This window comes from Bos indicus, chromosome 7, assembly GCF_029378745.1.
Source record: "Bos indicus isolate NIAB-ARS_2022 breed Sahiwal x Tharparkar chromosome 7, NIAB-ARS_B.indTharparkar_mat_pri_1.0, whole genome shotgun sequence".
Classification (NCBI taxonomy): domain Eukaryota; kingdom Metazoa; phylum Chordata; class Mammalia; order Artiodactyla; family Bovidae; genus Bos; species Bos indicus.
This window is the reverse complement of record NC_091766.1, coordinates 24292460-24305825: the sequence shown is the minus strand read 5'-3', so window position 1 is coordinate 24305825 and position 13366 is coordinate 24292460. Positions and strand designations below refer to the sequence as shown.

General features: G+C 34.9%; 1 protein-coding gene across 1 annotated transcript in view; it reads left to right on the top strand.

The window, feature by feature from the left end:
- ADAMTS19 (ADAM metallopeptidase with thrombospondin type 1 motif 19) overlaps positions 1 to 13366 on the top strand; it is a 270234-nt gene that overhangs the window by 145398 nt on the left and 111470 nt on the right. The window contains exons 9-10 of the mRNA XM_019964589.2: positions 11437 to 11577; positions 12997 to 13147. Of these exons, the coding sequence (XP_019820148.2) occupies positions 11437 to 11577; positions 12997 to 13147 (292 nt within the window). The remainder of the gene's footprint in view (positions 1 to 11436; positions 11578 to 12996; positions 13148 to 13366) is intronic.

The window sequence follows — 13366 nt, the reverse complement described above, 5'->3', positions numbered from 1 at the left end:
AAAGATGTGGAAATGTAGTGTATAATAAAAGCACCTATAATCAGTGGACGGAAACAAATTTAGTAACAAAAGTAACAGGGATCTCTACGTTCGACAGTACATCAGAATACACCAAAATGATTCTATTCTTTTTTTTGTTGGCTTGCTTGCTTTCTTTTATTTTTTTTTTTAAGTCTTTTAATAGAGAACGTCAATGATTCTCGGTGTGAAATCCAGAAATGTGTAAGGAAAAGTCACATAAAATTGGGCTTCCCTGGTGGCTCAGACAGTAAAGCATCTGCCTGCAATTCAGGAGACTCAGGTTTGATCCCTGGGTTGGGAAGATCCCTTGGAGAAGGGAATAGCTACCCACTCCAGTATTCTTGCCTGTCCAGTATTCCATGGACAGAGGAGCATGGCAGGCTACAGTCAGTGGGTTCGCAAAGAGTTGGACATGACAGAGTGATTGACCTACATTTGAACACACATACAGTTAGTGACTTGCAATTAAATAGCAACACAAGCAAGAAATACAACAGGTAGAAGATAAATCACAATCAGTGCAAGTATTTGCATCATGTGTAACAAAGTAATATTTTCTTTAATATTATAAAGAGCTCTTAAAAATAAATTTGCAAAATAACTAAAGACCCATTCGAAAAATGGCAAAGGATATTACCACATACATCAAAGATATGTTTCCGTGGCATATATGAAAATATCCTAGTATTGTTCATAGGATGCCAATCAGACCACAAAGCAATTATCCTTCCAACTATCTGATTACATGAATTTACACAGATAAATCCATGTTTACTCCCAATGTAAAGACCATGTACTTCCCTTGGCAAGAAAACTCCCTGCCACGTCCCTCATTTTTCTCTTACTCTTCTTTCAGATCATTTCTTCAGAGAAGTACTTCATGGGTAGGTTAAATGCCTTCATATCTGCTCTTATAAATGCTATGTAGTTTTTGTCCCTAATCTTTTCACAGTCGTAGGTTTACATTATTCGTATGATTATTTGATGTCTATCTCTAATTAGATTGTCCCTCTTGAGGACATGGGCTGCACCTTGTTTTGTTTTTCTGTTTATGCCTGTTGTCCTTGCTGTTTAACATTGTATCTGTCACATCTTTCAGTTGTGCTCAATAAATAGCTGTTAAATGATGTTTCAATAAGAGCGTAAGTGAATGAAAAGTGTTGGTCTATGAAGAAACAGATACTCTTGTACATTTTTGAGAGGAGTGTAAAGTGGTGTACTGTTTTCGGAGGTCATGTGGCAATATTTATCCAAATTTAAATAGAGGACTGCTTGTGAATACAGCTTATTTTACCAGCTTTGCATTTAGCACATGTTAAATTATAATTTAATTTGTATTGGTTTCTTTGCTTACTAGAATTCTTGAACATCTCATCTTTTTTTTTCAATTGTTAAATTTACCCATTACTTTAAAAATAAGTAGCCCATAAAAGTAATCATAAGGACTTGAAAATGAATACTGGTTTATATTAAACAATAGTATTTATTTTTGACCATTTAGTATCTGATGCCTCAGTGCTTTGTGTTTCTAATTATAAAAATTGCTCTTTTAAGATACATTTATGTTCTTGAAATAATACAATGGACTTTAGGTTGTGGGCAAAATTGTTGTGAAACCAGTATATGATTTAGTTTTGTAATTTAACTTTAGCACATTTATGTTAATTTATACTTTGAGTAGACAGTGTTAAAAAGTTCTAGCAGAGTTCTGTTATTTTTATAAGTTAAAGAAACTACATTAAACATATAAGATTCATTTACTGATTAAGGATCTCATACTGTAATTAGATAGCCTACTTCATAGAGATGATGAGTGGATAAAATTACATAAATTAGGGGAAATTACTTATAAATTATGTCATTATAAACACACAGAACATGTTTTCATGTGACCAAAAATGCCTGTATGATTTTGGATTTTGTTTAGCTTTTTGAACCAAGTGGAAAAAAATCTAATATATATTATTCCTTGGTGGCTCACATGGTAAAGCATCTGCCTGCAATGCGGGAGACCCAGGTTCGATCCCTGGGTTGGGAAGATCCCCTGAAGAAGGAAATGGCAACCCACTCCAGTACTCTTGCCTGGAAAATTCCATGGACAGAGGAGCCTTGTAGGCTACAGTCCATGGGTTGCAAAGAGTCGGACACAACTGAGCGACTTCACTCTCACTCAAACTTTAATAGTTAGCTTAATCTAACTATTGGAGAAGGCAGTGGCACCCCACTCCAGTACTCTTGCCTGGAAAATCCCATGGATGGAGGAGCCTGGAAGGCTGCAGTCCATGGGGTCGCTGAGGGTCAGACACGACTGAGCGACTTCACTTTCACTTTTCACTTTCATGCATTGGAGAAGGAAATGGCAACCCACTCCAGTGTTCTTGCCTAGAGAATCCCAGGGACGGGGGAGCCTGGTGGGCTGCCGTCTATGGGGTTGCACAGAGTCGGACACGACTGAAGTGACTTAGCAATAGCAATAATCTAACTATTAAGCTAGAGACATGGCTTTTCCACTAAGTTGTTAATTCAGGAGTTTCTTTTGGAACTGAAAGGCTAATGAGTCAAAAATTATGCAAAGTTAGCTCCTTGAAGGCAATGAATATTTGGGGCACCTGCTAAAGTTTTCAGGTATTGCCAGAGTACCAACAATGCAGATGCCTTGTAGCTAGTAAACCATTGAAATCAATGGCATTTGCATATGTGCTTTGATGTAAAGTGTACCTGGATAGAACCAAGGGTATGGCCAGGTTATAAACTCACTTCTTCAGACACCTGCATTTCTATTATTGGCATATTGTTATGGGTTCTTATACTGAGACATCTAAAACATCTTTAACTCTTTATCATCTTGTCTCCTCCCATTATCAGTTGTTAAAGTCTGTTCCTTGTTTATCTGAAATAGTTATCCTGTCAGTCCATCCCCTCTTCCTTATTCTTCCAGCTTAGACTATCGCAATACACACCTTGCCTTGACACCTTATCTTTCTAATCTATCTCATACTTTCACCAGATTCAACTTACTGAATTGTGGTTCTGATTTTCAGCCCAGAAACCTTTATTGGTCCTTACCACTTAATGAATACATTCCAATTCCACACTCAGATTCATGACTTTTGTAGACTGGTCCCAATCTGTCTTTCTAACTTTATAATCCTCTTCTCTATTTCATGAATTTAAACAATCCATAATTTTCAAGCTTCGTGTCTCTGTTAATGCTTTTTTATTCCAACTCCGAACCCTACTGATTTATACCTTTTTCAATTTTACTTATCCATTAAGTAAAGACAAATGAATCTATTTAATGGTCAAGACAAATGTAATTCCTTTTGTGAAATTAGACCTGAAGGTCTATCTGGAAATATATCTCCTTTTTTAAGTCCCTTACACTGTTCATTGTAAATATCACTTGTTGCTTAATTTCTGATATGCATATACTAATTTATACTGATACACACACACGCACATACTCCTTACTAGACAGGAATCTCTATAAAATAGGGTTACTGTTTAATACACTTTTTCCTCATACACTACCAAGTTGAGTGCACTGTATATTATAGACACTCAAACATTTGTTGTATGAATTAATAAACATTTGCTTTAGGAATACTCATCTGTTGGACAGTTATTTTTAGATTCAGGGTAGAAAACAGTTGAGTTTCAGAGGTAGAGAAAGATAAATTAGTTTGGGTCAAGGAATGCAATTGCCTTGGCTGAGTAAAAGAAAATATGGTTTTATGACTTTACAACTATAGATATGGCAAAGTATTTTTCCTTTCTGGCATGTGCTAATTTGATTCTTATATAAAATGAACTATGTAGAAATACGATAGTTAAATTACGCATCAGTTATGATGAGTCTTCTCTAAAGTCAGGTTACAGGCCTGCTCAAGCAGTTCATGCATGTCCTGAAGTCACAGACTGAGAAGGGACAATTCCAGCAGTTTTAGCAGTAGTACAATGTAATCTAAAATTCTGCTAATTGAATAAGAAGCCAGCATATGCTCCAGAAGACATCGAAGAGCATAAATTTGGCTAATCTTTCTCAGTTTGCTGGAGGAGTCCTTTAGAAGGAAGTAAAATATTTGTCCTTCATTTTGAATTGATACCAATCAGCATATCTACTATAAGAAAGAGAGGAAATATTCTAAAGGGAGAGTAGACAAACAATTCGAAGTAAGTAAAAAAATGAAGATAAAGACATCATCAAGGACTCTTGGGGTGGGAAACAGATAAAATGAAAAAAACAAATATATTTTTACTTGTCAAATCCATTGCTTGTTAAAATATTCAAATTTAATTATTCTGTAATGTTCTTTGACCCACTAAAATTGGTAATAGTGACGTGTAAACTCACCTTCCCATACTGTATGCTTTAGAATTCCATACAGCAGAAGTCACAGGTAGTACACACACCTTGGTTAAGGTTAGAAACTACTCAGTGAGCAGATAAGCGAGAAAGCAACACAGGACTTGGTCTTGAGTTCTTGTCATACCAGCTACTCTCTGAATGAACTTTGGGCCAGTCAGTCTTATCTGCCTTTACTAATTTTCTTCGCTCCCAAAATGTGGTTAAGTTTTCCTCTCAAGGTTCATTGTTAGGTTGGTGATGCTCTAATCGCATGGCACATTTGTTGATTTGTAACACTAAGTGGATAATAAACAGCAAGTGAATAGTAATAATTATTAGTAGTATTATAATTATTTTTATAAATGCTTCAATGTAAAGAGGAGGTTTTCCACCTGGTGGCCATACATCTCTCTGTTCATTCAAGGAATGCTTTTTTTTTTTTTTTTTAATTTTATTTTTAAAAATTTACATAATTGTATTAGTTTTGCCAAACATCAAAATGAATCCGCCACAGGTCATTCAGAATTTTTAATGGATTAGCAGGAAGTGTACTTATTATGGAGATTCTTATAGAGCACTAACACAGGTTTTGTATTTGATACTTTATTTAGACAATGATAGCAGTTAGAGTAATAAGTGGTTTGTCCAAGTTATTAATCATAATGGGAATTAAGCCAGTAGACGAGTGGCAGCACTCCCATATGAGATTCTCTCCAAATGTAGGCTTGGATGTCATAGTGAGTAGGTGGAAAAGGAGAAAAATCACCCAGTTAGTGAACAGCCACACAAGAGTTGGCTTTCTGTTTACATTTCTCTAATGCATTCTTGGCAAATGTATGGTCTAGGGTAAGCCTAGCAACCTTCCTTGGGCAGATCACCCATAGACTTTTCAGGATTATTGTTATTCTAAGTCAGTAAGATGCCACGTTAGTTTCAGCTTTCCATCAAATGTACAGAATATTTAGTTGCTCCTGTAATTCCATATCAGCTGATAAATCTATAGAATTTATTTACTATGGTATTGAAATAAATAATTCAAGGAATTAAAAGGAAAATATGACAGTTCTTGTTTTCTGAACACTTATGTCTAGGTATATATATATAACTTGTATATATTACAAGTTATGTATAAAATTCACCAGAAATAGAAGATGGTTCTGATATCTTATGTACCATATATTTGAAGGGTACAAAACTTACAAATCATGAGAAATATGTGTTAGAATTTAATGAAGAGTCTTTTATAGGGGAAGAAGTTGGCAAAGAAGCTGTAAAAAGCATTTTGACAAGAAGGGACTAAGCAAATACAGTAGGCTAGAATGAACTGTTACAGTGGAAATCAGAGTGAAACCAATTTTCAGTTGCTTGAAAACCAGGACAGAAAGTTTGGATTTTGAACTTGTAGCTCATTAATTCTCAGAATTTTAAGTACAAATCATCTAGAAAATGTGTTAATGCCACTTCTTACGTATAAATATTCTCTTTTGATTGGTTGCCGGTGGGGCCCGGGAATCTGCATTTTAACTAGCCCCATGGTTCATTATTATTTACTTTTTTAGTATTGTTGCTTGCCAAGGAGAATGGAAAGATTTTACCTGGGGAACTAGTTTTTGTATTAATGTTTGCATAAGGGGAAAAGTAATTAAATCATGGTTTAATAAGGCAAAGAGTAAAGGGGCAGGAGTTAAAGGGTTATTACAACAATCCAAAAGTGAAGTAACTCAGCTCGTATTGGTTAGTGGAAGTAGTGGTGGAAAAGGAGCAGTGGGTGGGAGAGCTTTATGGAACATAGAAGAACAGGATTCAGACATCTTTAGCTGCCTGAGGGTAAGAGTATTCTAGCCTCAGTAGATGATAAACTCCTTGAGGGTAAAAACTGAATCTTACTCATATTTATGACCCCAGCCCATACAGTGCCCAGTACTTAGTGTGTTCTTAACAAGTATTTGTTGAATTGTTAAATATATCTTTTACGCAACACACAGCAGAGTGTGTTTTATTTTTTAACCTCTGATTTTTTAGCCTGTTACTGACTTACTTTTCATTGCCTTTGACTTGCCAGTAGAAGTACATATTTGTTTTGTGCAAAGTGAAATGATTTAAAATATAAAAAGTAATGAAAATGTCTCATATTTTTTAATGTTGGGCCTTTTTCCATGAGTACACATCAGTGAAGTTACATCAAATCAGATACAGTCACTGAATCATAAGAAATTGTGTCATTTTATGAAAGTGTAATCTACTTTCAGTTAGACATTGTAATAGTTTGTTTCCTTTTTTTTAACCAGTTTTTTTATACATGATATATAGCTTTTAGTGGGAAGATACCATGACAACACGTTTAACGTGTTCAGCCCCCAAAAAGTTTACCCTTTTAAAACATGACTGTTTACAAATCAGATCCTTTCCAAATTATCCAAAAAATATAAGTGAATTCATAAGCGTTCTCTTCTCTAACTCATTAAACATCAAAAGGGACCATCTTCAAAATGCAAATGCTTCTCCAGCTTTCCGCAGGATATCACAAAACTTCCTGGCAGGGACTTTTAAACAAGTTGAGAAGTTTTATAAGATAAAAATATTTTCTCAGTTGACTTGACAACCATGTACAATGTTAGTGGAGAGTTTATTTGCCCAAGGCTCTTTGTCAAAATGAATTTAAACTGAGATTATTAAAATGTAGCTCCGTTGCATAGTGTGAGGAGAGGTGTTGCTAATATCTTACTTGGGGAATGTTTTCCATACAGTGCACGCAAGTCAGTTCTGGGACTATACCTGTGGAGGTGTGTTTCTGCTAACGAAGAGGAGACATTAAAAAATCATTCCGAAAAGAAATCTTAGACATAATGGAGACTTTTGATCTATAGTTTGGTGATTTAAAGTTCACTGTTTTTGACCAACAGACTGCCTGGGTCTGAGTCACAGCTCCAACATTAACTTCAGTGCCTTCCTCATCTGTAAAATAGAAGTCATGATAATAAAAACATTCTGGAGGTATTGTGAGGATTAAATGATATCATCACTGAAAATGATTAATACAGTGACTGGCACAGATAAAGGTTCACGATTGTTTTCTTTCAAATCTGTAGAATCAAAACTAAGCAGTGTCTCCTGATAGTTCCAGATGTGTGGTTATAAAAAAAAAAAAAGCCTGTCCCAATTTAATGATAACTTCTGTTACAAGTTAAATAGCTTTAGGAAAATTTAACTAATGGTAAACAATGCTTGAATCACCAGATCTCTCCATGGCTGTAGCTAATTTCTTACATGAGAATCCGGATCCCTGAAGGAAAATGATCATCTGGATGAGAAGTTGTAATCTTCCCAATTTGGAAAATCACATTACATTGCTTTGGGAACATGTCCAAATTGCTAAATCCTGGAAGGAGTCCCTCTTCTTCTCTCAAACGGACACAATATTTAAGAAATTTTATTATTTCTGAAAAAGACCAGTTGCCTTTCAAAACTAAAGCATTTGTATATGACTTGAAAGCCTGCACCAACACAGATGGAAGAGTTGAGTATGTTCCACGTGGCAAGTGGCTGTTGTTATAACAGGGTCACCCAGTGACATGTGCTGCAGAAGAGTGCCTGGTGGAGGCCAGGTGGTGATGCGGGCAGGGACAGCTTTGCAACCATACAGTGCATTTAGGCATCTTTATCAATCTGGGAGACTGTGCCATATGTACAGTTTCTTATTTTAGCTTAGCACCCAAAGTAACTTCAGGCCATTATTATTTACTTGAATTTTCTTAAATTCCCACTTTCATGAAATTCAGTACAGTAACTTGCCTTTAATAATAGTTTTTGTGTGTGTGTGTGACAAATAAGAGAAATAAAACATCTCTGATTTACTGCCCCAATTTCAAAAAGAAGTTATTAATTCCTTCTATTTTCCAAGCACTGTGCTAGGTATTTTACATCATCCTCATGTAATCTTTGCAACCATTCAGGAAGGTATATTTCACAAACAAGGAAACCAAGGCATGCTTATTTCTTATTTCTTTATTATTATTTAAATTGCCTCTGGTCACATGAATAAGATGGAGATAGAAGATTCAAATCTAACGCCTATGTCTTTCACTCTACCCCACACTAAGTGAACTGACCCCTGCTTAGTCCATATCATCTGTTAGTTTTCCTCTTCATCTTCAAAGTATGAAAAAGATGTTTCTTCCTGTTTTCTCTATCAGTCATTCTATTAATATGTGTTGAAACAGACCCTATTTAAAGACATTAATTAGATGAGAAAAGAGAAATATAATTTACCATATAGCTGAATTTTCCTAACATTAAAATGAAAAAATATAGTCAATAATATATTTTTATTTTATTTAGCTAATTTTCACAGTCTTCAGGTTGGCAAACTTAACTTCTAATTCATTACTCTTCTTTATAAATTAATTCATCCTATATAATTTTCCTTTTTCAAAAACACATTAATGTAACAATTTTTATTTAAAATTTTAAATTATTTAACTGAAAATATAGTTCAATAATTTTGAAAGTTTTATTTTCGTATGAGAAAATATAGGTAGTTGTAATTTTTAACAACTTCTATAACAATTCCTTTATTTGTGTTTTAAAATACAGAATAGATATTCTTGTTATTCACAATATTTTAATGAAAACTGTTTTAGTTATTATCTGTTACACAATGAGAAGAAAGGAGCATTGGACTATCTTGCCATCTTCTCAAACATAACATGTACAAAACCAAACTTTCCTCTTTCTACATCTTCAGTATTAACTCTCTCACAAACAGTTACTTTAATTACTTCATTATGAGAATTCATAGGAGATTATATGCAACTTTTACTGAAATAGAAGCGATTCAACATGCTGGCTTGGTTCAAATGTAATTATCATTTATAGAATATGATTCCAGTATGCCAGCATTTTAGAGTGATAAGTCTCTAGCAGTTAGAAATTAGAGAGATAACCAAAAGTAAAAACATATAGTACACTGTAGAACGGAGAAAGCAATGGCACCCCACTCCAGTACTCTTGCCTGGAAAATCCTATGGACGGAGGAGCCTGGTAGGCTGCAGTCCATGGGGTCACTAAAAGTCGGACACGACTGAGCTACTTCACCTTCACTTTTCACTTTCATGCATTGGAGAAGGAAATGGCAACCCACTCCAGTATTCTTGCCTGGAGAATCCCAGGGACGGAGGGGCCTGGTGGGCTGCCGTCTCTGGGGTCGCACAGAGTCGGACACAACTGAAGTGACTTAGCGTGCATGCATGCATTGGAGAAGGAAATGGCAACCCGCTCCAGTGTTCTTGCCTGGAGAATCCCAGAGACAGACGAGCCTGGTGGGTTGCTGTCTATGGGGTCGCCCAGGGTTGGACACGACTGAAGCGACTTAGCAGCAGCAGCAGCAGCATAGAATTATTTAATTGAAGTTTATATACTCCTTTTTATGGTGTATGACACTTAGAAAATGACACATAGAAAGTTAAAGAGAATAAGGAACAACATAATATTTGGGAAACTACAAGTCATTTGCTCCTGCTGAAAAGAAATGCAATAAATGGCTTGGAAGGAGATTAAGAAACTACGTGCCATGGTAAAGAGCTGGAAATTGCTATATAGGTAATGGAAAAGCAGACGAAAGGCAGCCCGATTGTGTTTTTAAATAGATCTCACTGGAGCAGGGCAGGAGGAGAAGGGAGAATGCTGCCCAAGATTAGAGGCACAGAACCCACTTAGAATGCCATAGTAATTGTCAAGGTTAAATAATTTTATAATCCTCTTTAATAGTAACAAAAGGAATTGAAAGGAGGTCAGAGGGGAAAGACATATTTAGAAAATAGATTAGCAGGGCTTGCCCTTAACAATCAGTAAATAAAATAGCTTGGGTGATAATTTGGAAGAGGAAGGAATAAATTATGACCTGAAGATCCTTAGTTTGGCAAACTGTGTGGCTAGCAAAGGCACAAAAAAGAGAAAAGAGGGAGAGAATACAGGAGTACGTAGAGGTTTGAAAGAGAAAATATTAACAGCAGTTTTTAGACATACTGAATTTAATATTATTTTAATACACCCATTAGAAGATAAGTCCGAGTTTTAGATCAGAATTCCAACTTAGAGCACCAGATAGGATTCAAGAGAAAAGATGAAGATGACCGAGAGCATGAAGGTTTCCCAGGGACAGTTTGTGGGAACAAGACTTTAATGTGGCTTCAGATTTGATAAAAGGAATGAATAAAGGATATTCAGGCAAGAGCAGGAATCGAGTGTGGTTGAATAGAAACTGCAGTATTTCTGTGTTTCATACCTACTACTGTGTGGAAAATAACATAGATTATACTGACACAGGTGAACTAAACATGTTATTTACTGACTGGGAAAATTTTTTAATAATAAAAACATTGACTTTTAATCTAGAAAATGTTTTTTACTAAATAAAAACATTGACCTTTAATCTAGGTAAACACAATTTAAAAAATAATCAATATGAAATTAATTTTATTTTTACATTTAAAACTAATTTCTCTCTGAATAGACTGGTGGTTGCCAAGGGAGCAGGGGGTAAGAGAGGGATAAATCAGGAGTTTGGGACTAGCAGATGTAAACTGGTATATATAGAATGGATAAACACCAAGGTCCTACTCTATAGCAAAGAGAATTATATTCAATATAATTTTCCATCAGGGTGTATCACATTCAATATAATTGAATATAATAAATATATCAAATATAATTATATTCAACTATATTGAATGTGATACACCCTGATCAATATAATAAATATATTGAATATAATTATATTCAATTATATTGAATGTGATACACCCTGATGGAAAAGAATATGACAATGAATGTGTGTATATGTGTGTGTATATACACACATACACATATATACATATATATGTATAACTGTCATTTACCATAAAGCAGTAATTAACAGAACATTGTAATTCAGCTATACTTCAATAAAAAATTAAAATTAAAAACTAATTTATCTCATTTTAATGATTTAGCTGTCATTTAATTGCAGGTATAATAAGTTAAAATATCTATCTAATAAATTTTCAAATTTTAACTATATTCCAAATCAGCATGGGGATTAATCATGACAATGACCACCCATCATGTGCTGATGGTCTTCATATCATGTCTGGTGAATGGATTAAAGGACAAAATCTTGGTGATGTCTCATGGTCCCGATGTAGCAAGGAAGATTTGGAAAGATTTCTAAGGTACTGAGGTCATTTGCTGTTGTTGTGTCATGAATGTGTGTGTGTGCCTGCTTCCTCTACCACCCTGGTGTGTGGCATGGCAGAGTGGAAAGGGCATGGATTAGGAATCAAGGCGCTTGGTTCTAATCCTGGCTCTCCACTGGCTCATGATGTCAATGGGACATATTATTCAACCAACTCGTGTCTTAGTTTCCACATTTTCAAACAAGACAGGAGGCAAGATGATTTGTAAGGTTTAAAATTATTGCAATGATAAAAAATGTTGTGTAATATTAAATTGGCTCTTCAGAAATTCTCAGTGGAAACATTCTCAATGCTCATCCCTCTACATCTGTTGTTATCAAAAACCTCTTTAATAAAAGCTCCACCTTTCTACTTCGTAATTCTAAACTCTGAGTCTTTTTGCATTAACCCGTAATTTTCACCATTATTATAGTCCTTGATTCTCCTCTTTTCAACATTCAGCTGGCAATATTAGCTTTTGCCTATTTGGGAAAAAAATGAAAAACAGTATTATTGTTCTGATTTTCACTTTAAAGCCCTGTTCTTTACTTATTTCTTCAGTAATAGAAGGGAAAGCTGAAGCAGTACCAGTAGGAGATATGCAAAGTCCCAGTCACTAAGTGAGAGAGAAATGCTTAAAGTATTCAAAAATCTAAGTAAGAAACATAGAAATACCTAACTAGCTAAATTCACTACTCAAATTTATTTTTCCATACTATTTAAATTGTCAAGTTAATTTTTTGTCAAATGAATAAAAAATCTACTAAAATGTATTTATTACATTACTATAGCTCTTTCCAGAAACATGTGCAATGTCATCTGTGCGTGCTCTTCCTCACTGAAGCAACAACTCCTCTGTAGGCCCCCGTGAGTGTGTGGTTTGGCTTAGTTGTCTTCTCATGAATCAGAACTATGATAAAATTAAATTTTACCCCATAAATAGAAGTTGTGGTGCAGTGTCAAGTCCAAAAATATTCCTACTATTAATAGTCACTTGAGCATGATTTTCCTAGATTCTTTAAATCCTTGAATATAGTTGATTTCTTACCTTCATACATTACTTTTAAGCAGTTACTCTCTGAGACTGAGCTTCTTCACCTTACAAATGTGTAAAATAATAACCACCTCACAGTGTGGTATAGATGAGCTTAATTAATTCAAATGAAAGATCTTTAAAATCAAAAAGTTCTATTACCTTGAACATTGTTTTATTAATATTGATAGGATTATTGTAATAATTGTAAACATATGGTTCTCATATATGAGATAATTTCCATGAGCATTCAATAGAAGAGCTTATAAATAAAAGCAAGAACATATTTAATAGTATTAAAATGTTTGCTATTGCTACATTAACTAATTATAACAACTTTTTGCAGTTAATTCAGAATGTCACACATATCTGCATATTGCCAGGTCAAAGGCCAGTAACTGCTTGCTGCAGACAAATCCCCACAGTGTCAATTCTGTGATGGTTCCTTCCAAGTTGCCAGAGATGACATACACTGCTGATGAGCAATGTCAGATTCTATTTGGGCCATTGGCTTCCTTTTGTCAAGAGATGCAGGTAAGAGTTGTATTGAGGTGCAACTTCTTCTAAGTGTGTATTCATCCGTTATTTAGAAGTATTGGTGCTCCAAAGAACCCCAGCATCGGAAAGATGGATTTTTCTAGAAAAGGTTTCTTCATTTTTCCCCTGCCTTTTTGAAAGTGGTAGAAATTGGTGTCAGTATTGAATCAAAGTTAGGAAGGAATGATCCAAGAATTTCTACTTCAAAAATGACAC